This window comes from Anser cygnoides, chromosome 6 (assembly GCF_040182565.1).
Source record: "Anser cygnoides isolate HZ-2024a breed goose chromosome 6, Taihu_goose_T2T_genome, whole genome shotgun sequence".
Lineage (NCBI taxonomy): Eukaryota > Metazoa > Chordata > Aves > Anseriformes > Anatidae > Anser > Anser cygnoides.
The window spans coordinates 39,868,249-39,895,458 of record NC_089878.1 but is presented as its reverse complement, the minus strand read 5'-3'; the positions used below and the strand labels follow the sequence as shown (position 1 = coordinate 39,895,458).

General features: G+C 43.1%; 2 protein-coding genes and 1 long non-coding RNA gene across 9 annotated transcripts in view; 1 reads left to right on the top strand and 2 right to left on the bottom strand.

The window, feature by feature from the left end:
• KIF5C (kinesin family member 5C) overlaps positions 1–7,133 on the bottom strand; it is a 69,917-nt gene extending 62,784 nt beyond the window's left edge. For both annotated transcript variants that reach the window (XM_048080980.2, XM_048080981.2), the window contains exon 1: positions 6,822–7,133. In XM_048080980.2, the coding sequence (XP_047936937.1) occupies positions 6,822–6,947 (126 nt within the window). In that variant the 5' untranslated portion in view covers positions 6,948–7,133. The remainder of the gene's footprint in view (positions 1–6,821) is intronic.
• A 545-nt stretch (positions 7,134–7,678) lies between these two features.
• On the top strand, positions 7,679–25,784 carry LOC106046884 (uncharacterized). Its single transcript, XR_001213499.3, has 3 exons — positions 7,679–7,817; positions 23,715–23,860; positions 25,321–25,784. It is a non-coding gene; the product is annotated as an uncharacterized lncRNA (long non-coding RNA).
• The window catches only part of EPC2 (enhancer of polycomb homolog 2), a 41,320-nt gene continuing 29,706 nt past the window's right edge, over positions 15,597–27,210 (bottom strand). For all 6 annotated transcript variants that reach the window (XM_013198101.3, XM_048080997.2, XM_048080998.2 and 3 more), the window contains 4 exons: positions 20,986–21,122; positions 20,390–20,549; positions 18,316–18,649; positions 15,597–16,869 (listed from right to left, as the gene is read on the bottom strand). In XM_013198101.3, coding sequence (XP_013053555.2) covers positions 16,797–16,869; positions 18,316–18,649; positions 20,390–20,549; positions 20,986–21,122 — 704 coding nt within the window. In that variant the 3' untranslated portion in view covers positions 15,597–16,796. The remainder of the gene's footprint in view (positions 16,870–18,315; positions 18,650–20,389; positions 20,550–20,985; positions 21,123–27,210) is intronic.

Sequence of the window (27,210 nt, the reverse complement as noted above, 5' to 3'; positions counted from 1 at the left end):
CGTAAATCACGCTTCATACTCCTATTCTCTCCAGCAGAAAGAAACAAAACCTGGAAACTCCATCCCGACTCCGAAAGCCAGGGGAAGCAGCAGAGGCATGCAAAGGACGTGAGGAGCAGGGCGCAGACAACCACAGCCCCTATTTCTCCCTCCTCCTAGCCCTAAGGCTGGCCAACAACACACCTTACCCATATCCACGGCCCGGCCGCTGCCTACCTTGCTCCCTCTCCAGGAGCCAGCGCAGCGCTCGCATGGTGCTTCACAACTCAGCAGCCACAGATGGAGCTGGTAAAATAAATTGTTTACGCTGGCAAGGGCTTTGTTTGAAGCTCATGGCTACGGTTATTTTATATTACTTAGAAAATCTGGGCTGCGCGCAGAGAAAGCAAGGGACAGAACGAATCCTCTGTGACCAGGATGAGCAGGCACTTTGCTCAAGCAGAAAGAAAATGTGCTTCAGTACAGCAAGATTCACTTGGCTTTTAGGTTTGTTTGCATCGCCAAACTGCTTTCCTTTGAAGTGAAATTGTTTAAGATACCATAAAGTGAGAAATAACCAAGCACGTAGTCCAGAGCAACCTATCCACAACTCAGCCCCAAATGTTCCTTAGCAGCGATGATCTGTTCCCAAAAAACGAGTCAGTAACAGGAAACCTCAGAGCCCTTTCAGAAGCTGCAGCGTTGCCCACATCTCTCTGCTGGCCTAAATGCAGAGATTCGAGCAATTCAGACCCGTGCAGCTGAGAAAAGAGATTACAACTGCTGAAAAAAGCAGAGTTCTGCCGGCAGCACTGCTATAAATATTCGCTAACCCAGTTACCCCGATTCAGGCCCTGGGCCCTGCGCGTCCCGCACCGGGTGAAGGCACGACCTGGCAGCCGCAGCGACGCCTGGGCACCAGGGACTCGACTTCTCTGTAGGCTCCCAACCTGACCTTAAGAGCCAACTTTCAGCCCCCAAAATGTGAGGTGTTCTTACCTCGTGGGCTGCCACAAGGACAATGAAGTTGGGAGTGCAAATGTGAGATGGATTCAGCAACGCTGTGGTCGGGAGACTCTTCTGGCCCCGTTCTCTTGAGGTGTTGGCGCGAGGTTTCAGTTAGCAGGGAGTGAAGCGCTGAAAGAATGAATCCCTTTTTTTGCACAGACATCTAAGAGGACTACTATTAAATATTTAAGTCCTTATCACTTAACACTCGTTTCTCAGGAGGGGAAAATCCAGCGCTCTTGTTTTCAGCGAGGCTCTATCTCAGAATTTGAAAATGTGCATTTTCTGAGGCTGCCAGGGGACCGATTATCGATATTGTAATGGGAATTTGGTAATAGTCGCATGCATTTCCAGAACTTCCCATAAAAAGTCAAGATCCAAAGAGGCCATAATAAATATATACCGATGGCCTGGCTCTTTCCCGTGGGCAGAGAAGAACAGGAACCCATCAGCAATACCACGCGTGCGCCTCCACGCCCCTGGGGCTCTGAAGGAGTCCATTTAGGATGTGAAAGTTTTTTCGCTGTTGTTGCATTTTTAGCTTCTTAAGCATGAAGTATTTTCACGTTCCAAAACCCAATGAACTGAATAAGGGCACTTCCCCGCTTCACAAGCCATCACGGGGACAAGCGCTTGGTCTACGCACACCGAAGTTCTCGAAGAGGAGAACTGGCGTAAGACACTGAAATCTCGTTCAGCGCTGCCCTCAGCACAAAGAAAAGCCCACCTTTAAGCAAGGACAGTTGAGGGCATCCACAGGGTGTGAATTTCGGGTGGGCTCGCTGCTCGGACAGCTCAGCCGATGTGCCCTGACTGAGGTAGGGCTGCGTGCTCGTGACCAGAGACACGCCAGGTGTTTTGGCATCGGCCAGCGTGGAGGACAACGCGTCCATCCCAAGGTGAGCCAACGTACTGGTGACAGGAAGGACACCAAAGATAATACCAAGGCTGTCAGCAGCCTAGATAGAGTTGTTAAGAAAACCTAAATTAAATATTCTCTCCCAAAATACTGCCTCTGCCTTTACGGAAGCATCCCCACCCCCAAAAAAACTCCTTGGGAAACCGCTACAGAGCAAAGCAGATTAACGTTACAGACTTTAAATTGGCATTTCATCCTTCGTTTTATCCTGTGTAATGGCTTGCTTCCTTCTGGCACAGCTTGAAGCACAGGATCGACACGTGGAGATGGAGGCACGCCTCACTCCCCAGCAGCTCCTTCGCAGCACGCTGGCCTTCATTTGGGTGGGAAGCTCCACGAGAAATCATCTCCAACGAGGCAGGACACAAAGCGCTCGCAAGCTTCCCAAAAACACCAGTAAATCCGCCTGTATCAGACCAGGCGGGCACTCCCCGAGACGAATCCGAACAGCGGTGGCTAAGTAGTGCGTCCCGGGGGAGGAAAACAAGGGCCGCAGGCACGCTGGAGCTGCCCGAGGAAAAAACACGGCATCGAGACGGCGACACGAGGCTGTGCTTCCCGGCGGCTGGACAACCCGCCTTCCTCGAGTACAGCTCTGCGTTTTCATGTTGCAAAGCTTTAAGTGGGAATTCCGTGGTTTTGGCGGCACGGGCATGCAGGAGGGAGGTATTTTTAGAAGAAGATATCCAAACGGGATTGGGGAAAGACATTAAAAAGCCTTTGATGCTCTGAGAAAACAGAGAAGGGAAACTGCTTTGGAGAAAACAATAAACTTTGTATTTTGACTAAGTAATCATCTTTCTAGCACCACCACCACTAAACAGAAGTTATTTTCACACCCCATTTCTCACCATTTAGAAAACAGAAAAGTGCATACAACTTCATCCAAGTCCACCTTTAGCTGCGCAGAATAATCTTCCCCCAAATTCAGCACCCATGGGCAAGCTTGAACACACATCCTTCCCCAAAGAGGCGAGGCAGAGGAGATTTCAGGAGAAACACGCAGACAAACAGCGTTTCCTTCAGTGCTTCATGGAAGCATTGCTGTGTCAAGCCATAAACGTACTTTGTTTGATAATCAGACACAGAAGTGTTTCATTCTCCAGCCAACACGCCGTAGAAAAAGAATCAGAGAACTACTCCACCAGTTACCTCGTCTGCCCATGATCTTTTCCTTCTGCACAAGCTCCTGAAGCAAGCCCGAAGCACAGCAGCACTGTGCCTTAGGACAACAGCTGCTTTTAAAAGCCAAGCACACGAGAGGTTCGCTGAGCGCCTACTGCGACAGTTCTTCAGCAAAGGAAACAGAACAAGGCGCAGGAGAGCCGTCCAAGCCCAGGGGAATCACCTCCTATCGCTGTTTCCCAAAGGCACAGCAACACACTGCAGCCTATGGGCTTCCTCTTCTTCCTGAGACACCGAGAGGCTCAAGGTGCTGTGACAGATCACCCAAAATATAACCCCAAGTGCCAGATCTGTCGGTCCTGTGCTGTGTTTCTCTGAACAGCCTGACCTGGAAGCAGCAGAGCCCAGAGTCCCAGGGGAAGGAGCCCCGCACACCGCGGTGCGCCCATCCCCAGGAGAGGAGAACGCAGCAGGTTAGGGACGGCTGCAACCGGTGTTGGGTTCGGGAAGATCTCATGAAATAAAAGTTAAACACCTCCAACTATTCTAGTGATGGAAACGAGAGAGAACCTCTCCACGAGACAGCACTGCAAACAGCAACAGCGCTCACAGCCGAAAGCAGGAAAAAAAAATGCTCCAATTCCACCCCAAATCCGGTCCCAGTTCCAGGTTTGTTTCACTTCACAGAACACGACAGTGCGACGCAGCACGCCCGTGGAACCGGGCAGCAAGTTTTCATTGCGAGCCCCGTGGTTAGCCGCGCGGAATGCCTCACGGAGGGCATGCAGAGCCCTGCGGCACCGCGCAGCACCGCTGCCCTGCCCGCTGCCAGCTGGGCTCGCCCGGGCACGCTGGGCAGGGCTGGGGACACCCGGCCAGGCACGGGAAGCTCCACGTTTCCCACCCAGCAACCGCTCCTTGGGTCCCGGAGCAGGTGTGGGTGTGCTCCTCGCCAAGCAGGAGGCGTCTGCCCGAGCAGTCTCAGGTTGTTCGCTCACTGAAGCTCAAAACCTAAGGGAGAACGGAGGTAGAAAACCCGTCTCCTTCTCAACTCAGCTCCTCTGCTTCTGTCACAAGGAGGAGGCAGAGGGCTGGCAGCCCTCCCCAGTAAGGCCAAAGCTGAGAAATGCCCTCACAGACAGCACCCTGCCAAGCACGGAGCCCCGCAGCATCCATCCCGTGCAGATGTTGGGGACGGAAGCGCTCGGGGGGACGGGGCACGGAGGAGCCATCGGCCAGGGGCGCGCCTCAGCCGCCCACTGGGGCGGAGGGCTCCACGCTCTCCAACAAGGCTGTAAGAAGGAAGCCAGCAGGAAAAATGCACTTCCAGGTATGTGTCAGCCAGCGGAATCAATCAGAAAGTCACCTTGAGGCTGCAGAGCAGCAGAAACATAAAATGAAGCTGCAGTCTGGTGAGGCTGGCGGAGCTAACCGCAAAAGCAAGAGATGGATTCGCCACTGTCGCCTTTTGCTGCCATGATTAAAAACAGATGAGATACAGCTTATAGGCTTCTACATTGAAAACCTTGAAGTAGAATCAAAACACACTGGTGGTTTTTTTTTTCTGTTTATCTTCTGAGCCACAGACCAACTCAGGTAAGGCATTTTCATCTTCCTGCTCTACTCAGATCGCCCCTGCTTCCCTGCATTGCACGTGCGAAGCACACAAAGGTCCACGGAAGAGGCGAGGATGTAAAGCAGTGGCTCACATCTCAACTCCGAGGCGTTTAACTGGTTTGAACGCAGTTAGGATGCTGCCCCGGGACTGTCCTGCTGAAGAGCTCCGAAACACACGACCACGGGCATTGCAGACGCAGCTTCATTCGCGACATCAAAGAGAAACTCAAGCCTGTTGTTAAACTTCCTTCATTGCTACTCGTTTTCAAGTTCTGGTCTTCAATTTTTGTCGGAAAAATTGCTCAAGGCATAAAATGGTTTAATGGGAAACGATGGTGGGAGGTTCAGAAACCAAGTGTTTCCCCCCGATCATCTTTTAGGAAGAAGTAAATGTATTCACGCTCACATGTCAGAAAAGAATATACGTTTCCTTTAAGTAATTCAGATTTTATTTTTTTCTGCTGCGATGACAGAATTCCTATGAGCTTTTTTTGTTTGCTTGTTTTAATTGTAACAGCACCCCTTTCTTCCCAATAGTTTACGCAACAAAAATAGAAGCTGCATTGCAGTGTTTTCCAAATGCTATACGAAAACAAACAAACAAAGCGCTCGGTTCTGGGTTATTTTTGTTTTCTGCGATGCTGCCGAGAGCTTCTGGAGACTCAAATACTGCTTTTCTAGAAGGAAGTCCGCTCTGGTAGGATCCTGCACAGCCCCAGGACTCCTTCCCCCTCCCTCCGCCGCTCTTGCCGGCGCTACGCAGTCACTCCGAGGCGGCAGATAAGCAGCAGATAGATAACGCCACCCGCGCTGCCTGCCGCTGCCACACTGCAGTGCTTGCAGCCTAGCTCAAGTTACAGCACAGCCCCGCCAGCTCAGCGCCGCGAATAAAGATGACAAAGAACATGGAACAATTCTACCTTCGCTTACACGGGCGGAACTGCGGGGAGCCACAAATGTCCCCACATCCCCAGCCGGGTGGATCCCCGCTGAAAAACGAGCAGGGCTTTGAGGACGTGTTTTAGGAAGCAGCAGGACTGCGATGCACACCTAAACCAGACCCGTCTTTCGCTCTGTGGATGCGAGGAAAGGCGCACCCCGAGCTTCAGGACAGATTTTCAAGATGGCAAGCAACCCCAGGACTGATCCTGCCAAACAGAATGTACATAAAAATAAACCTGTACATGTGCTTATATAAATAAATAAACAAACACGTTTTCTGGCTTCTCGTTAGGGATTTTTCTACACTCCCACAGCAGGAAATTGCCGGCTGCTGCTATTTTTCCTTTCTACCTTTACTAGAGGCGCTATCTCCTGTCTGCAAGGCAAACACAAAGCATCACGGTTGCCGTTCTCCCAGGCAGCAGCACTTTACCCACAAAGATGCATTTTGTACCTGCGCGTTCACTTAGGCAGAAAAAAAAGGGATTGTGGATTCTCTTTCTGTCTGAAAAAATGACGTTGTTAAAGGGATATTCGGCTGGTGGCTGAATACCGCGATGGTGGGACCAGATCATCGCGGTCTTTCCCAACCTTAATGATCCTAGGATGCATTTTAATCTAGTTTTGATGCACACAAGGGCTTGCTTTAGGGGAAAAAAAGATTAGCTGGCACGAGCTCCTGAAGCAGCCCAGGAGGGCGATGCTGGCGGCAGGGCTGGCTGGAGCAGGCGCTCCCGGAGCTCTCTCCCAACCTTCGCGATTCCAGAAAGCGCGGAGGCACGAGCACGGGGCGAGGAACCAGGGAGCCATTCCGCAAGCGGCTCCGTTTTGCCCTCATTTCCCCGTAACTATTTCAGACAGGGTTTTTTTTGTTTTTTTTTTTTTTTTTTGCGTGAAACTCGCTGCGGACTCGAAGCTTTGATAAGCATCTTCGTTCCCGGCTGCTTCGTGAGGGAGCGATGCGCAAGGCGAGCCTCGGCCCCCAGCCCCGGCTTTGTGTCGCCCCTCGCCAGACTCCACCTCAGCCCCACCGGGACCCCCCCAAGAGCCCCCCAGGACCCCCCAAAGCCCCTCCAGGACTCCTCAGGAACCTCCCAAGACCCCTCAGCATCCCACCAGGACCCCTCGGGATCCCTCAGGATCCCACCAGGACTCCTCGGGACCCCTCAGGAGCCCCCCAGGAGCCCCCCAGGAGTCGGGACCCCCCCCCCCCCCGCGGTGCCGCACTCACCCCGACGACCACCGTGTCCTCGCCCTTGAACTTGGGGATGAACCTGTCGCCCCGCAGCACCTCAGCCTCGTTGAGGGGCCGAAAGCGGCACATCACCTTGATGCTGCACTCCGCCGGGTCCGCCATGGCGGGGCAGCGCCCCGGCGGGCAGGTGCCGCAGCCGCCCCGCTGCCGGCGGCCGCGGAGGGGCCGCGGAGGGGGCCGGGAGGGCCCGAGGAGGGGCCGGCAGCGGCCGCGGACCCCGCTCGCCCCCCGGCTTGGCTGCGGCTGCGGAGGGCTGAGGGCAGCGGGCGAGCGGCGGGCGCGGAGCCGCCGCCCCCTCAGCGCCCCCGGGGCTTTGTGGCCGCGCCGCAGTCCCGCGGCCCCGCCCCGCGCTGGGCACGCCGGGACGTGTAGTCTGTGAGGCACACCACGGCCCCAAAACGGCCCCAACCGACCCCAAAACAGTCTCGCAACCGCCCCACAACCGCCCCCCCCCCCCTTGGGGGAGGTTTAGCCTTTTGTCCTCGCTACGGGTTGGGCAGTAACCTGCCCCCCACCTTTATCCTTACAACTCTAAAGCTGTACCCAGCGTGGGGTGCTTTGTTTCTGTCACATCTGTGGCTGGGGGGGGGTCCCCTTTTTAAATGCGTGTTCTCCTTTCTGAAGCAGGACTGCTCCCGGCCCTAACGGATAGGAACAAAGAAATAGCACCATAAGGCTGCTCTTCTTCCAGGCAGTAAGGGTTCTGGCTTGTGGCAAAGGTTATTCGCCCAGCCCTGCTTCCCATTACCTTTATTTGCTATGACACAAAGCAGAAGGAAGAGCGAAGCCCTGGCCTCGATGAATTAACAAGAAGTTGGTCATGCTGCAGCCTGTGAATCAGCATCTGGGAAAAGCAAAGCCTGCAGCCTGCTCCTTCCCTTCAGGGTTGGTGCTGCCTGCCCTCCGCTCCTGTTTCTTCTGTACCTGCTGCAAGCACCTGCACCTTACCCCTGCACTCAGCTGGCGGCCGAGGTTAGTTCACTTCACTGGGTTAAAGTTGCTCAGAATAGCTTAATCTACCACCCTTAGTCTCCCCCTCCATCCTTCTCCCCCCAAAAGTAGCATGACTCCTTAAAGAGATTGGTTTATGGAAAGCAGGGGCCATCTCCCCAACTTTAACAACTCCGAGCAACTGCTGGAGCTGGATTCCTCCAAACAACAATTCCATTGAATTAACAGGGGACCCGTTTCATTGAATTAGCCTCCCTCACGTGAGCTGGCAGTGGTCAGTTCTTTGGTATTGCTACAGCTTTCCCCTTTTTTCCAGCCACAGTGGTTGTCCTCATTACCTGGTGTGGATATGAAACAAGCAGGCGAGTTACAAAGGCTCTCCTGCCTCCTGCCCTTCTTAAGAGTAATTACATCAAGGAGAGTTAGCAAGGTGCAGCATATGATAAGACATTATTATAATAATGGGATTTATTCCAATGGATTACCAATTATTTAGTCCTTTTATTTCCCTTATGTTTCAAGCTCTTACCCTGAATAGCAAATTGGTAAGTCATGACAAGTAGGGGCTTAGCCATAAAAGAATTAATCCATATTTTTCCTCTCTTATCAAGAGCTCATTGTGGAGCAAGATAGGTAAATCTCTATTTTCCTGTTGGAGTAGGTATAATCTGCCATCAGTAAGAATGCACTAAAGAGCCATCTTTTCTTAGCAATATTGTCAAAAATAATATCACATTGTCTGTAGTGCAGATAATACTGTATTGTCCCAAACTTGCTATTTTTACTACTTGACCAGATTACTGTGAGTTGAACAGCCTAGTAGGAACGTGGGTTTTCAGTTAGATTCAGGAATGATCCGAACTTCCTTCAGCTTGAGAGCTTCCAGTTTGTTCCAGACACCCTGCTACCTCACTTAGAGCCTTAAGTGATTGAAGGCACGACCTACAGTTTATTGGGAAATTACATCACAAAAAACATGACCTAGGATGGTATGGAAAAGCACTCATACTCCACTCATAGAATCTTAAGCATTATCACTGTCTATTTCTCTCATTTCTGAAGCTTTGCCTTTTTTCGGATTGTATACTTAGAAGAAACACCACTGGAGCCATGCTCTGCTTGGCTTTATCGAGCCACAATGCATCAGGGCATGAGTATTTTCTTGCTACCTGCACCACAAATGTAAAAGAATACAAACCCTTCCTACGACTGTGGTGCAGGTTCTTCAGCTAGATACTAAGCCCATGGTTAAAATCACCTCAGCAGACTTAGAAATTGTTTGACAGCAAGTTCTGACTATTCCTGAAGAGATCCGTAAGCCAACCTCAGCTGGGAGGGTTCACTAAGTGTCCCAGGATATCAGAAATCTCCTAAAGGATTAACCAATTACCTCCCCTAAGATGGGGGCAAATGGAGTCAACCATAAGAAAACAAAATTTAGTTTTTCTGTAGATAACCCCACAATATGACCAAGCTGTTCAGGTGGTAAGAAAACCCAAAAGAAGGGAGCTGTGTAACAGAGGTACTGAACAGCAGCAAAACATGGATTCTGCCAGGGAGATGGTCCCACAGGAATAAGGGAATAGACACCTGGGCATTTCAGAAGTGGAAAAACAATTTCCTATCCACAAAGGCAAAAGAATATTGCTTACTTTCACTGCTTCTGGGCTCCAGGAATGAGCTGTGGAGCTGGGAGATGAAAGCTTCAGGAGAAAAAGAATAACAAGGTTGAATTTCTGCTGTATTTAAAGGTTCAGTGCAACAAACAGACATCGGTATTGGCCAGTGGAGTAACTTATCAGCAGGGAGAGCAGCTTTAATGTAGATTCCATTGATCCTTGTGCCTCAGCAATGGCCATCAAGATGAAATTTGATGTTTGTCAGTGCTGAGAAGCATCTGTGGGTAAAGAGGTGGTAAAGGATTTCTTGCAGGAGGTACCAAGAGGGCTGGGATGCCCAGAACAAAAGGAAATTTAAGTGTCGAGGGTGGTTACTGTCCCACAGACACCAGAAGACACTGTTAGAAGTACATCAGGGAAAATGCTTACAAACCCAGAACATGTGTTTTATGGGGAACGAATAAATAACTAAGCCAAGCACTGAAGAGCAGGCAACAAAGTGAGCCAAAAAGTGCTGAGAAGGCAGTTAGGAAGAACTGAGGTACAGAAACAATCTGCGTGCCCAGGCATCACCAAAGGCAAGGAGGCCTGGTAACAGCTCAGGAGATTTTGGGCTACAGACCATTTGTCCAGGCAAGCTACAAGTTTAATAACAAGCTATATGGGATGTGCATAACTAACACTCGGTCACCCGTGACGATTATCCCTTAAGCAATATTTCCTTTGATCAGGCAGGTAATGTCCTCTTTGCTGATCGGGGACTACAGGAGTTCTTTTTAGTCCCCTTCCTGCAAGTTGTTCCTTTACTTAACTAAACCTTGTGCCTCCTTACTTCACAATCCAACAACACCTGGAGCAGTCAAAGCAGAATAAAATACATGGTCCTTACAGCAGTATATAGATCAGTTAAGAATAAAAAAGTAAATAATTGAAGCCAACACACCTTCACAGAAAGGTCAGAGTTTGAAAGAGTACCACCAGTTGACAGATATTCCACCTGAAAGTGTTTGAGCTATGCTAGCAGGGAGTGTAAGAGCAGCCATTGTTTCTGATTTGAAAAACACTTCAAGATATGCTTAAAGTGCATATCTAAGTATGTTAAGTACACACATAAATCTCAGTCTTCAAATAAATTATTCACATTATGCAGTCATATAGAGTGCTTACCCATCTGTAAAAATGGTTTTGCTTAAAAAATTGATTTTTACCACTTTGCATAAAATGGCAACACATTTATTCAATACTCAAAATATTTTTTCCAAGTTACTTTTTTTTTTTTTTTTTTTAAATTTTGTGTTACTCAATAAACACCCAAAATAAAAGAACTGTAACTTGGAAAAATTGGATTTGCTTTCCTCAATTACAAGAAGCAATACACAATCATAAAATCAAAAAAAAAATTGCAATTCAGTCAAAAAACAAACCACAAAATCTCCACACTCTTGAATTTTATTGTGAGGGAGAGCAACACATTCACTGTCCAAAAGATAAAGTTGAAAAAAAAGAAAAATACTTTTATCTATTGGGGTCCAGAAAGAGTTAAATAGCATTACAGGCAGATGATGCCATCTTCTGGTGTCACTTACAAAGCTGTTGATTTAAAGCCACGGTGACTAGTCTAGTCAGATCATCATCAGGAAGATGGGGGCTGCTGGGAGTTTAAGCACCGCTTTATCCCCAGGGCAAGGTTCGATGAAATAGCATCAATTCAGGAGCAGTCAGCGAAGCACTAACAGCGAGGGTGGGAAAGCAAGCGCTAGGCTGGCACCGCCTGATCCACGGCTTGCGGCCACCAACCTGTCCCCAGGGCCGAAGCAGGGCCTCTGGGGCCGCTGAGGCAGGGCTTTGCTGCCAGGGGGAGCACCGAAAGCCAGAGGGATGCTGCAGAGGTTCTGAACGTGCATCTGGTACTTGTGCCCGCTCTCTGTCAGTTGTCTCCTGCCCCATTTGCTTTTTGCTAGCCTTATCAGAGTTGCAAAGCTGTATCTGTTCTGTTACATGTTTTTTTCATATCGTTATCTGCTACAGTTTAGTGTTAATTATCTCCCCTCCTTCATTTACCCCTTGCTCTTTAATTGATCTGTCCACTTTATCCTCCCTGGGTTAATTACAATTGTATTAGTTAAATCAGAGTGCAATGGATTGAAACAAGATGGGACTAAACAGATTTTCCCGTTCTTAGTCACAGAAACTGTCCTATCTTTGGAAAACAAACAGTGTAACAAGGGTGCGGGGAAAAAAACAATTGTGCCGCAGGTAAGGCTCAAGATACCTCATTTTCTGCACAGGGTATTTTGGGCAATTAGGTCTCTTCAACCATGTTGGCACATCCACTCCTTTAAGAGGGTTGTGTTCACTAGCAGGAGGATAAACACACAGGTAAGTGCTTGTTAAGCTAGGTGTTTAAAAGGACAGAGCAACATAAGTATTGCAGCCCGTTTCAAACTCATCATATTCTTAGCCAATGGACTTTCTTACCAAACAGAGATGAAATCAATATTATATCCTCTCAAAAGTGCAACTTCGCATTCACCTTCTTGCCATTTAAGTGAAGCTTTCCAAAATATTTACCCAAATGTATTCCCATTTCTTACATACGCTGTTCTCACACTGTCACTGACTTACTAAAAAGAAGTGCTGCCATTTAAATGCATTTAAGCGCTCTACGAATAGCTGTTAGGTTGGTAAAGGTCGGTAGGCTCGGAGGCAGACTGCTATTGCTCGTATCTAAGGTCTTCAACATAATGAGTTGGTTGCATTAGAAGAAAAATATTTATCCTCCACTTGCTTTTGTTCAAATGCAAACACTGATCTTAATAGCTAACCCAAACTATAGTGCCTGATCTGCTGCTACACACGAAACAGCTCTGCCTGTTAGATATGTCTTTCCTTCCTTCCCTCTCTTCCGAGTAATTTACTGTGAAGGTGTGCTTTAATTTATGAAGGTTACTCTCCATCTTTCTAAGATAAAGTCTGAACACTGCAAAACCTAAAAATAGAAGTAGGGAATTGAGATTTGAAACTGTTTCTCTGAAATCAAATCCAGGAAGTCCACAGCCATGACTAACCTGCGTTAGGAGTGCTTAGTGCGCTGCAGCCTTCAGAGCCCTCTCGTTGGAAGGTGGGAATTCCTACCAGGACGCTTTATTCTAGAGGTCTGAGCAGTTCTTCCCGAAAGGTGCTGGAAATTGAGACGGTGCTGACTAGCTGTGAGCATGATGCTGAGTCCACTTCAGGAGAAATCGGTCACCCCCTGGAAGGCTGCCTGAGGATTCTGCTTTAAAAATCAGAATTACTGTGAAAAGGAAATAGGAAAGCTGTTATTCCCCACAAAGGAGCTGGAAGCAGAGGAAAATGGACTATCGGGGAAGGAAGAGAAGTCTCAAAGTCAGAGCCTCAGGACAACAGCAGAGGGCTGTAATAAGCATCTTGTTCGTCAGGGGAAAAACCAACAACCTACAATCTCCTATTGTAGAGGTTGAAAGAAAAGAGATGGCTCTGAAAATAGAATAGCATATTGTTTAGATGATATTCGGAAAGGGGAAGAAAAGTACTACAGCAGAATTAGAAACGAAATGGGGTAATAGTTTTTCAGACTTTTAACACAACCATGCTGTAACATCATCTGTGGTACAGTGGGAAGGAAGGAGAAGAACAGCAGAAAAGTCCTCCATTTTTCTGGAGTCGGTCTGTAACAGTTTTCTTGCTTCAGGAGGTGCATCCAGCACCTGCGGAGCTCTCAAAAGTACAGCTCAGGAGACAAAACAGGACTTCTGGAAGTTCTCAGCTTTAGCATTTAAATACTAAGCAGTGAGGCCGAATATTAACAGATTAAAATCTGGTTCAACCCCACCTGAGCTCATCTTCCTCCCCCCCCATCAGAACAATCAGTACTTGGCTTCATACAGTGAAAGTTAACATTCGAAAGTCACAATGCCTGCAGTTAAGCACATATCAACACTCAACAGTTCATCTATAGATTAAATGCATTAGATAAACACAACTAGAAAAAGAATGTTTTCTACAGAATCTGAAATTTCAAGTACGGCTCCACATATTACACCTGAAGTCCAATATAAAGTGTTTTAGACAAACCAAATTCAGAAAATCTTAGCCGAACAATGTTCCTGAATACACAGCAAAACAGAAACCACTATTCCAATCAGATTACAGCTATGCATTATGTTCAAATAAGGGAATTCAAAAAGAATGGTGTACTTTCAATGCACACTTTTAATACAGTGCACACAAACGACTCAGTTATTGGTATTCCCCGCTGTATTCTGTGTCAGGAGAATGTAGAAGACTCACTTTTTTTTTCCCTCTAAAGAAATATTTCTACAGACCACAGTGTTGTTCATCACTCTCCTTTTCTGGCACTTCAGGCCCACAATTAATTACTAGAAATTCTTAAGACTATTATAGTTCTACTTCACCGTAAAGCTACATCAGTCCTAATACTTTAAATGAAACTCATTCACCATATGGCACACTTACCTTCGGAGTTCAGGAAATCCTTTTCTCCACCTCATACTTTTCCAGAATCTATTAAAAGCTAGAAGCAGCAGCTAAAGGTTTCTCAAGTAATTAGATGAGGATTAGACTATATCAAGTCATAGATACATAGCAACCTGAGAGACATTGTCAGTCCAATTTACCACGAAAGTGATCTACATTTGTAGTAGAAGAGCATCTACTACAGAGCACAGGAGCTCTAATTTGCAAAGCATACAGCTTTCAATCCGCAGAAGAAAGTGACTTTACGTTTTTATTAAACCACAAAAAGGTTTTGGGGCTAAATTACAGAATAAGGTTATTTTTAGGTATTAAGGAGAATAGCTCTTTTCTGACTCACACTTGCAACAATTCTGCTTCCAAAAATTTAATTCCTGCTTCAGACTACATAATCATTGTTCCCAGAAGGGAACCTCGTTCTACAGAACACTTCAGACAGACATGAAAGGATCATGTACAGTGCGCACCTGGTCAGAAAATGGCAGTTCCAATCGAGGTATGATGCAGAAAGGGATGGATAAGCGTGCACTTGCACACAGGCCTCTCCCTCATGCTGAAAACCCCAGTCCTGCCGCTATGTTTTGCCCGATCAAGGCAGTAACGCCGAAGTGTCACGCGTCCCTCCGAGTATTCTCCAAAGATACAATCCAATATTCTCTCTCCTTGGGGACTTGACAGTGAATAGAAAATAAAGCACCTGTTATGCAAAAACTGATTGATTTTAGACATCCGAGTTTCCAACAAGCTCTCAGTGTTTAACTGCCCATTTTTAACTCACAGAACCTAAGACAAAGCACATTTAAACACAACTGAGATCAAGAGAAGCTCTCTATATAAACATTTAAGAGAAAAAATATATTGACTTCATGACACACAGGGTAAAATCACACTTTTACTTTTTTAAAAATAAAGGTGCACAAGTTACTCTTTTAGATACTTTAAAGAAAAATCAAAACACCGAACTGCAATGCTAACTGCAGTCCGACTAGAATTGGCTCTCAGAAAAGAGCACATATCTACGCCTACATCACCTCTTCACAGGGGTAATAATTCGTTCCAAACTTCAGGAATATAAATTACAAAAACTAGCAGAAAATTAATCTGTGGGCTTTACTTTGCATGGTCCCCTGCAACTGATCAGCAACATACTTGTTTCTGCCAAAGTATGTCTTACAGGAAACAAATCTTCCAGCTCCAAGTAATTTCCTTCAGAAGCAAAAGTACTTAATGTAATGATCTGACACCTGGCAACCATTATCTGGTGAAGCCCTGTGAAGGTAATCCAACCTTGGGGCTGGCTAGACAATGTCCTGAGGCTCCCTCCAACCACCAAGATTCTGTGATCTATAAGAAACATGGAACATTACCCAAATCACAAGTGGAGAACCAAACGGTCGAAAATTCAAATGATTTGACCAAGAAAATTCCTGAGGTTATAATATCTGGCAGAACAAGAAATTGTCCCTTGTCCTGATTATTTCCAAGTCTACTGGACCATCCCTCCCCTACTGTATACTTTAAGAGCCAGTAAATAAATCACAAACTGAAACCTTTTGGAGAATTAAGTGCACATGCTCCAGTCAGTCATCAAGAGACCTCTCACATCGTCTAAAAGTTACGCTAGCATTGCTTGCACATTGTGAAATAAACACATATGCAACGTGTCCATGTTTTGATATGTATTTTTATTTCCCTGCAGTTTTCACTTATCAAGAACAAGTAACAGGGAAAGTTGTCTGAACTAGTGCATAAACAAACATTCTGAAACACCACTACACGTATCTAATTTACAAGAACCGTATAAAAAAAGTCACTAAAACACTACACTACGAAGGTGTCCAACGCTTACAGTCAGACTTTTTCCAACCCGTTACTTGCCTTGTAGCCACAGGAAAACTCTCCAAAATTGAAAAGACAATCTTGCCACAACCCTCCCTCCCCCCCACCACCTGGGATGGCTCGATATCTAGACATCCAATAATTATTGCAATGATATATAATGCAATACATACCTGGTAAAATATCCTTTATGTGGTGTGTTACAGTTTTAAAGCCGGTTAAAATATGCAGTCTTCAGATAAAATGTAATCAGTTGAAAATTTTCTCGTATCTGCACAATTTCATGTGTGCTAGATGCATAATTTTCCTAGTCAGTTTTTTCTCCTGTGTAATTATTTTTTATAAACTGGTATTATAAATAGAAATATACATTCAAAATATATGGAAAAGTGAGTTACTACATTAAATTTGCATGTATCGATCCATCCCTTTCCCCTGCACAGTAATAGAAAATACTATTTTGCCTTGAACTTCATATTTGACAGTGAAATGCCACTAAAGTATTTACCAAAAAGTCCATCTAGTCAAATTGTGAAACAAAATGAACCAAGTGAAAACTTTACATTTCCTTTAGAAAAAAATTACAAGAATTTTGTCTCCTAGCTATGAATCTTTAACTTTTTTTTTAGACACAAAGTTGGATTTATTTGTACAAGATACAAAATGTAAACATGGCAAAATAAATAGTTAAAACAAGTGATGCAGGATCCCATTTCATGCTCATGATCCCATTAAAGAATTATTTTTTTAATCCATTCAGTTGCAAATTCAAGTGCAAAAGCATGATGATGAATATCTACTATTCAAGTAACAGAAATAATATTGATGATACAAATAAACTATTTTACAAGGTAGTGATTTTCCCAATTTTACAAAATTTACATTATATATCGACTTAATACACGATATAATGATAGTCCATTTAGGTCCATTTTAGTTCTCTGTGATCCACAGAGTGCTGTATTTTGCATTCAGTTGGAATATAAATGACTACACCATTAGCACAGGTTGAGACACTGGTTTGGGGTTATGTCACTTCCATTGCTACTGTTGTCTCTGCTATGCCATTTAAACCCAGTCGTTCTGGTTCATGGTTCTCTCTGCAACAGAAGAAATATTCAATAATTACAGGTAGAACAAACATACTTCCTTAGGCAAATTTCAATGATTTCTTACAGGCTCTATGCGTTTTTACACGGCTGTTACTTGGATCAGGGACAAACCTTAACACGTACACTAGAAACAGATCGTACAAAACTAAATACTGGCATTTAAGAACTGCTTTTGCTCCATTAACACTGCAGTCCCTTCTACAAGATTAACAAAGGCAATCCAACTTCATTTATTTAACTGTAAATTACCATCCTAAATTATGGGTAAGAGTAATAAAAAGTCTCCTGGAGGAACAAAATCAAGATAGGGCAATATGACTCGGTATCAACTACCAATTATTCTATTAGTGAGCAAGGCATTGTTCTAACCTGTGTTTTTTTCTCCTGTTCAGTTTCAGCACTAGCACAAGAAATCTTATTTTCTTTCTGAATTTATTACCATCCCCTGGAGAGAAGCCTAAGGCCTATTCAGCCAAGGTGGTACTTTTTCAGGCACTTGCTGACACTACTTGAAACATCCCTCTGACTTTATGGAAATAAGAGCTGAACACACTAATGCTATAGAGGTATGCTTTAAAGCACAATTACTAATTTAAGAACAGCTTTTCCTCACTCTATGCAGTGACTACATTATACATGTGATTTTGCATCTCAGCAGCTCTTTTTAAGATCTCCAGAAGCATCGAGAAATAATCCATAAGCCACATTCGCTAATGCCCTTTATCTGATTTCTTAATCCATGAACAGACTTAACTTTTTTGAGCATCATACCATCCAGCAGAGGCATTCAAAACAAAGTCCAAATACTGCCCTTTTTAGTAAACTTAGCCAACTGCAAGCTCCTGCCACTCCTGTCAAATATCTAGTTAAGTATCCCAAAATGATAATGCTGCTAGTCAATATGAATTTTGTATATTCTTATATGAATAATTTTATATATTCTTATATAAAGTATTTTATCTATATAAGATGCAGGCTGACTCATATCTATTTTCTATTTTGCATATAAATGTGTATACACGTGTATGTATAAAATAGATGCCAGTCTGCATCTTACAATACGGCTACATAGAGCTGTAGAGAAAACGTGTAGAGTTTGAAAGTCTGCAATGAGAAGGGACAAATGAAAATGGTTATAATGAAGCCATTTAAACACGCTGAAGTTTACCAAAACCAGTGTGCCAAAAATCAGCGGAAGCTATCCGGGCATTAATCTGCAAAAAGACAGTATTGCATCGGCTCTTATCGTTTGTCATAGTCCTGCTGAAGATGCCAGCAGCTGGATGTTTTTGTGCGGCTGAAGCTATTCTGAGGAATCTCGGAGGGGGAAATGATTCTATTTAGTGCTCTTGTGGGGAGCTGGGCACATGTGAGGAGACATTCAGGTAACGCAAGTATAAAGTCAAACTGTGCACCAGAGTGCTACACACTTACCTTGCTATACTGCTGATGGCACTGCTAGGAGTTACCTTTGGCACTCTGTCCATACTGGCAGCAACTGTGGCAAGTTTTAAGGCTGTTGGCGACGGTGCTGAAGTCCTTGTATTGATATGCACATTGACTGGAGAAACAACACTGACATTGTTGAGGTGCACTGCGTTAGTCAGGCAAGAATTGTTCATGGGAAGCGTTTGAGGGCTGCTTGTGCACAATGCTGGAATTAAGTGGTTTGTGGTGGTGTGGCCAACTGTCCTTACAAGCTGTACAGTTGAAATCCCTGGGCTGGATGATAAAGCCATGTTGGTGGAGTACAACGTTCTAGAGGTTCCTGTTACAAAGAAAACGTTATTAATTAAAAATACGCCATTACTTAGATTCGAAGTCAAAGATTAAACCCCAGTGGTAATGTTTTAAGCATACATGTCACTGGAATTCTGCATGTAGGTTGTTTTCAAGATTTCAAAAAAAATACAAATTTTAGAAACATTCCCAGTTTACACTAACAATCTTAAAAATTTCATTCACAAAACTATCAGGAAGTAAAAGAGATGACAGTATCACAAAGAGGTTTTGTATTGCTCAACTTTCTGTACCCCATTTTAGGTGTCTTAAATTAAGGGGCAACATTCCCCAGAAAAGCATATCAAATGGCTCACACCTCAGCTAGGCAACACAGAGACCAACACAGAAGCCAAGTTTTGACGCTTTGAAGCACCTCCTCGCCTCCCACCTTATTTGAGTGGCAACACAGATGTTCTGGGGACCAGCATCCCTCAAGGAAGCAGAGCTTGGGGTACAGGACCAGGCACTACAGAAGCCCCCTTCCAGAGTATGCAGCAATGCTGTCTGCACTACTGAGTGGTGGGAAACTCAGGGTTCAAATTTCAGCTAAAATCAGGCACAGCTTATATTCAACCCAAAGGTACACAAGTTTCCTCTTGGTATCCTTGGTATTCACTGATCTGTTTTTGATAACAGTGGAACGAGGCATGTTTTTTCCCTATTCCTGCAAAAAGCTGTCTTCAACCAACGTTTCCTAATTTAAGTCTTCCTATATGAAACTGGAATAGCTATTTTACATCACTGCCATTTACAGCTTTGGAACAGTAACAGATCTAATTTTATGTGCATATTTGCAGTGTTTTTCATCAGCCACAAAGCTGCTATCAGCATGGTACACTACCACGTGCCTGATCTTATCCCCCTCAAAACACTGCCCTCTCAGATATAATATTACAGCAAGTTATACATAGTTGTCTTTTTCTTTCCTGGAACTGTTCCACTATATTGATTTTATTCAGCTGTGGTTTTTTCTCTTCTCTATTCATTTCATTTCATCATTAACCCAGCCTGGCAGAAGGTCTATAAAACTAATCACGACATTAGCTATTAGAACAACAAATTACTATGAAAGCCTTTTATTTGTTATGGCAAATTCCAAATAACATTTCTCTCTTGGTAACATGGCAACTGCACCAGCATGACCAGCACTGCTCCTTTGATAACAGAGGGCCAGAAGTGGGGGGTTGAAATAAGGTAGTGAATGCCACTCTATACGCTCTATGCACTTCTGCCTAAATTTGGAAGGAATCCTATATGCAATGAAGTCTGAAACCTACAGTAATGTCAGAAGAATTGCTAGAAGTAGTTGATTAGTAGAATTTCATCTGAATATGGAAGTGAAATAATGACCAAACAACACAGCAACTTCTCTTACTTTCTTTTAAAAGCATTTAACTATTTTTAAGCATATTTTATGCTTTATATTATTTATGTCAATGTGTAATTAAAGTGCTATCAGTCATGTTTTTGATCATAACAGATTTTTAAGAGATAAAGCCTACAAAAGAAAACAGAAATTATGTTTACAATACCAAGGGTAAAAAACACAGTTATTACCATACTAACCTGCAGGTCATTGCACAAAATTATTTAAAAGTAATATTTAAAACTGTAGCTGCTACTACTACTACAACGAACTCAAATACATTATTTTGAAAATACGAAATAGGCCAGCTTGACATATTCTCAACCCTGCAGAAGATCACAAGTTTTAAGAAATCATCACCTGAAGGCTGGACAACACCATTAATATTGTTGTGGCTGGTGTTTTGTTCCTTCGTTACCTCACTGCGACTCGGAGCAGGTGCACTAACCACTGCAGATGCAGCAAAGTGGGCACTGGCTGAATCAAGCGTTTTTGACATACAGTCAGAGGTGCTGGAGCCCTGCAGGAAAGGAAAAAATACATATTTTTATTTCTTTATAATTATGCAAGTACAAAGAAAAATACCACATTTGGATTACCACACTTGGATTGTTGTAACACCCAATTACCAGCAAATAAATAAGTCTCTTGCTCAACTTTTAAAGCACAGTCATAGTATCCAGATAAAGAACCCCCCCCCAACAGGTTTTGATGTTCAAGTTTAAAAAGTCCTCATTCAAAATAGAGAAAACAAAGGTAGTCTGTGCTGTAGCTGGCACAAATATCTTCCAGGCATGAAGTAAACTGGAAAAGCATTTTGACCAAAACCTGTTCTATATTCCTTCTGAACTGTAACATATTTATTGAATTGTTGTTATATCTAGGCTTGTAAGAGATTAAAACCACAGTAAGCAAAAGGAAGATGGAAGCATGTGACAATTTTTAAGGTGCATTACCTGTGCTTTCGGATGTGTCTGTTGCGAGGAATGCTGAGATTGCTGTTTCTGTTGAAGCTGAGCAAGTTGTTGCCTCTGCATTTGGACTAACTGCTGTTGATGTGTCTGAAATTGTTCTTCTGTGATACCCCCTGTTACTACGGAAAAGAAAGGGAAGCCGGTGTGAAATATGCCTGCACAAAACAAATACAGCTAAGATGCAAGAATGGGCCAGTGCTGGATAACAAGTGGGTGAGAGCAACTTATCCTGTGTTAGATGCTTGCAAAGATTTTCATGTATTCCTATGTAAAAGGGAGGCCACGCTAAGCTTGTTCATAGCGTTCTTTTAACATCGATTCAACTTATAACAAAAGGATTCACAGCTTTCTCTGCTTTTAAGCAGCCTCGATCTTTGGTAGTTGTCCCTCCAGCAGCTTGAAGCAAAAGCTTCGAGAATTCTCCTCCTGGTTTGCAGAGAACGAGAACGCCCTAAAAATCACGCTGAGGAAGAAGTACACTAAGCTCAGCTCTCACAGTAAACATCTGTGAGTTTATTTCAGTACAACTTTCCTTCCTATAGTCCTTAACTGTTGCCCTCTCCTCTGATACCAGAAGGTACTACGTGAAGGAAGCACAGCCCTAACATTCAAGAACACCTACTTCAAGAGCAATGTGTTCTGTAGGTGCTAGCTTGCATGGGTCGCTTGTATGGCTGTATACCAGCTATTTAAGTACACATCAATCCTCACTTGAAAGGATGGGAAACTAATATACAACAACAAAGCTAATCTCCATGTCTAAAACAATGTTTGCAAATACCACAGAGCAATGTTTACTTAGCAAATCCAGTCTGACCTTCCAATTTCACACTTTGCTTTTTGCTGAAGAAAATGCTGAAGCTTCACCTGAACGGAATTTTCTTTCCTATTAAACTTGCTCCATTGAAAAAGTTTGAGTGACATACTGAATTTATTTGCAAGAAGCAAGTTAACACTACCCCAGTGGTACCATACGTCCAACAAGTAAGGAAGGGAATGGTGCAGTCAAGAAAAGAGGTTTTCAATATTCCCCATCCACCCACCCAAGAATTGCAAATACGATAAATTCAAAATACTGCTTAGTGTTTAGTGTTAAACCTGAGTTTTGTGCAGGCAGTACTAACCTGAAAACTAAGTTTTCCTAGGAAAAAGTAAACAGAATTCATTTTTCAAAGATTCCTGTTAACTATACTTCAACATTTTGAACTGTATTTTTCGAAGAGTGAAGCTGTCATTCATCTCAAACACTTGCATTCTGCAGGAACATCATTTATCTCATCAACAGACAAGGAGCTAACAAAATCCGAAGTGAGCTACCTTTCAGGGTCTGGGCTTTTCATTTACTAGCTGCAGTACTCTTGTAGTACGGCTGTCCTGAAATTCTCTTCTGAGGAGGTGCCAAAGTGAAGACTGGCTATTTAGAAATTACTAGGGAAACCTCTTCTCTACTGCTACATCATTAAAACAAGCTTCAACTATGTAAGGAGGGCACTTACTCCCATGATTTATACCATTAACCCTATTAGATTATTGGGATTTTACTACCAATTCCAACGTATTCTAAAAATCCCTCCCCCCGTTAGTTGTGCTGAGTTTGCTCCCATGAAGACTTTTACCTATTACCACAAGCATTTAACTCCCAGTTCAGTCAGCAAAACCTGCTAGGTTCCCTCACAACAGGCTCCCAAAACGTGTTTCGTTACTAAAGGCAACAGAGCCAAGAACAGCGTTATGGAACATTACGTATGTATGTAATTCTATTTTTAAGCTCTGAGGTAACAAGTTCCAGAACATCTTTTGTTTTGTTAAAAATATTTTAGAACCAGCTTATATGTCATGCAAAGAGATGTCTAAAATACATTTAGCCACAATTAGCTATTATTTGTCTGCAGTACAGGGGCATTTATCTAGACTCAAAGTCCCACTCTGCTATGAATTATGAAGACAATACAGAAAACAGGCTCCACTGCAGACCATCATCCAGTTTAAGGCTAGCCTGTGTATCAATCGTATGTTTTCAACCTCCTCCTCCTCTCAGTCTGACACGAAGCCATGGAACACACAGTTACAGGTACAGGGAAGATCACTGTAGTAATGTCATGATTGCTTCCTCTGCATTTACGTGTTTAAATTCCACCCGGTTCGGTACCTGTCACCGGATGTTTATTTGGTCACACTGAGCTCGGCTGTTATAAAACAGCAGATGTTCACTAGCACGTTTACTATCATTTCCTTTTGCAAAAAAAAAAAAACAAATTAAGGGTCTTTAAAAAAACAACTTCTACAATACCCCAAGGTAGCCTTCAAGGTCGTAGGTAAGTACAAGTGTCCTACACTTCTCATAAAAGCTTCTATTTACCAGAATTACCATTTCCACTGCTAATGGGATTTTTCTTTTTAGTTATTTTATCAGTCTGGCTGTAGTGAAGTACTACAACAGAAAAACATAAGAAGTTAATGTGAAATTCAGTCTTTTAGTTTCCTCTCCTCCTCCTTCACATCTTAGGCTTAGATTAGTATGTCATTTCTCTTAGGATTTGAAGGCTTTAATCAAAGATCATTTATCAGGCTGCCTGAAAAGGTAATACTTCATTAATCTAATTACTTCTACATGGTATTTAATTCTGGAAAAAAAATACCTCTAAAAGGTAAAAGCTTGTTCCATAAGCCAAATTCTTCAGCTGAGAATGCTAGTTGTCTTTTGTATCTAGGGCCATGGTAACTAAACAGATACCATTCGAGTGGGTCACTGCAACTGGCAGCTGAAGCAGACTGGAAGCCAAACACAACACGGTGTCCTGCAAACTGCTGAAAATTCTGCCTAAAGTCTACATCTTTCTTCAGCTCCATAAGGGAGGTGAGTTGCACTCTGGGAATTCAGACAGCCAGTTAAATATTAGTTTGCCGATGGCAGTAGTGCCATCTGTAAGTTCCTTTAAGTTCCTCCTAAATTCCTTCCTCCACCACCTATCCTAATTACCAGCTGCATCCCGTCAGCACTTTCATTTTAGGTTAAACAGAATTCTTCCAAAATTGGCTTTGGCAAAGAGACAAGCTTAGCTTTTCAGATGTAACGTACAAGACTTCAGAAAGTTTACACAACTGATCAAAGGGATAAGATGGTTTCAGTGACCTTGTCTCAGAGTTCCTCAAATTCAGTTCTCCCATTTGGGGTTGTTACAACACAAGCAAGAAAAGAAAATTAGCGTGGAACAGGGGCTCTTTAGTCATGCACTGATTAGGCACTTTCAAGAAGAGACTACTGACTCTAAGTCTTCCTTGCTGCTTGTACAGTGCCTAGCATTTGGGAAATTCCATTGTAACAGTTGTTTTATTTAATATTAAGTGAAAATATGATGCAGAATTAACTTTAAATATTCTTGCGCACTGAAAACCAAAGCAACTCCAAGTCTTCTCTAAACTAAAAACAAATAGTTTTAGTACTGTCATTGTTTCCTCCACTCATTGCTTTACGCTTGCAGGTAAATCTCTTCTAAAATGAACTCATTTCAACAATCATCTCTCTAACAGAATTATTTTAGTAAGTCCAGTAGTGGTAGCTGTGTTGACTTAATGCACCACCAGACTTTGATTAGCCCTTTTAAAATTAATTTGCTATTTACTAAGGAGCAAGTCTAAAACTGTAGTTCCTTTTGGCAGCTCAATTACTTGGTAAAGAATTCTGTTACCTTATGGCATCTGATCTTTTAATAGAATTACCAGATCTGTTTTGGAATTTGAATCTGGAAAGGAAAAGGTCTTCCAAAACCGTAAATTGCATAACGTACTGCAACTACTGAGGTATCACTATTCTCACCCGAATGTAGTCTTCAGACAGACTGTCAGGATTATACAATGTAAATAAGTTACCATTTCTCTACGAAGTGGCTTAGAACCATCAGATTTTGTTTTATGCATTTTAACATGTTCCTCTATTACCTCTACTATCATTAAAATAGGTATTGCCCTATTCTTTCATTTTAGATCTTTCCCTAACAGCTCAAATCCTAAAGTATGAGTGCTAGTAATCATAGTAATTATATGAGCTCTGTCATTAATTTACCATGTAGCAACCAACGATTTTCTTCTTTAGTCTTGATGAGACTGTTACCTGATTAAGAGCTTTTTTTCCTATGTATACGCAGTTCCCTACCAAAACAGGGCCCTTCCCTCCCACCCCCCCGCCTTCGCTGAACACACTGCTAAAATGCTGTTCTCATTTTTGTTTTATTACATGCTATCTGTCCCCTAGCTATTACATACTAAAGCCAGGTACGGATATTTAACAAATCTCTTCAACCTTTTTCTTTCACCCAGATACATCAGCTTCTACCTCAAGATATCCTCCTCCGTTTTTTAGGTGTACTCCATCCTCAGGAAAGAGATGTGTCCACAGCAGCATTCAAAGCCTTACAAGTTTACATCTAGTTAGTCCTTCGATAATCTATTGATACTTATTATACTATCATCAAAAATTCTACAGAAAAATCAACTTATCCTGTATCTTTTTAAGCAACTTTCCTTACCTTGATGCCATCATACTTTTTTCATTCAAACAGAAATCTTGCAGTATTACTTGCTCCTCTTACATAAAGAACTATCAGCAAATTCTTCGTTGTTCCTTACAGCTTATGGTCCATGCTTCACGTCCTTAACTCTGACAAATAGTATTCCCTTCTATTTTCTGCATTTGCTTTAACACCACATCTCTCGATTCTTATCAATAATCCCATCACACAAAACTGCCCCTTTCTGCTACAGGTGCAACTCTCCAGCCCTTCAAGTTCCTTACAAAAAGAAATTATACAAAATATGATCATAGCACATCATATCCGTTCTCTTCATACAGCAGCAAATTATTCTCGTGCAAATCTCTCCATGAGAGAGAACACAACATAAAGGTTGCAATGACTACATCGAAAAATAAATGAGGTATAGAAGTATTAGGCTGGAATAAGCATTCTGTGCTTATGTCAGTGCTATACTGATGTTATTTAATAAGCTAACATTCAATCTTTTAAAATCATAATGTAAAGAAAATTGATTTTGTCTTCAGGAAATTTAATTTCTACACATGAATTTCTAGAGGTATGTTATTAAAGATTAAATTCCAAATCCTCCAACTGACTTTAAGAGAGATGGACCATTCCACATCCACATGAAGTTCATTGCGGGATTCGGAATCAGCCTATTGTATCCTCTGATTATCCTGTTTTACAACACCAAGTTCTGTAAGTACACAATAGATGGGAAAATACTCAGACACTTACTGATGCTTGGTAATAGATCTTTTGGCATATCTCCCATTGTTTGGCATTTTACAGAATCATACATACTTTTACTAGTATAGAAGTGACAATGTTCAATTTTAAGTAATTACGACTCCTAGTATATGAAGCAAATGATAAGACCAATAATGTAAATTTAAAGCCATTTTTTGCTTCTGGTAGTTTTAATTCCAATGTAAGTGCTTCTACATCGAGATAACTAACAAGAGATACAAGGATCAGAATAACATTGCATATATTTTATATTCTTGTGAAGATACTACTAGAGATTTTATTTACTTTAAATGTAAAACTGTTTATATGTGAACTGCTGTCTTGCTTATTGAGAGTTACAATGTCATAAAGCTGAATAGAGAAAGACCGGCTATGAGAGCAAGAGATCACCTTTAAGGGAAATCCCCTATTGCTCTTAATCTGTTGGTTTTCTGATAGTGGAGAATGCTGGGTGCTCTGACTGTCTACATCACTGGAGGCTTCTACTGTCAAATTTTTTACTATGACGTATCAACAGAAAACAGTTTTGCAACTTCTTGCTGCCTGCTCAGTCAGTTTACTAACTCACTACTGGTTTCTTGAGATGTTTAGCAAGATTTAAAAAAAACATGACCCTGTTGCTGCTGTATTCCCACCCTACCCCCCCCAAAAAAAAAATCACTGCTTCTCTTTTGCATTCATAAGAGCATAATTCCGTCCTTAAAGAATTTCAGGCCAATAAATGTCTAAAGACTCAATCACATGTAAGCAATCCTGACATACAAGCAGAATCCCTCCTTTGCATATTGCATGTTTAAGTCTAGTGCTTTATCAAGATTCTATTGAAACTCCAATTAAAGCAGGAGGAAGAGGACTGCTTGAAGAAAAATTCTAAGAAATATAAAATAGTTACCTTGCATCTTCGGTTTAGTTACATATCACTAGT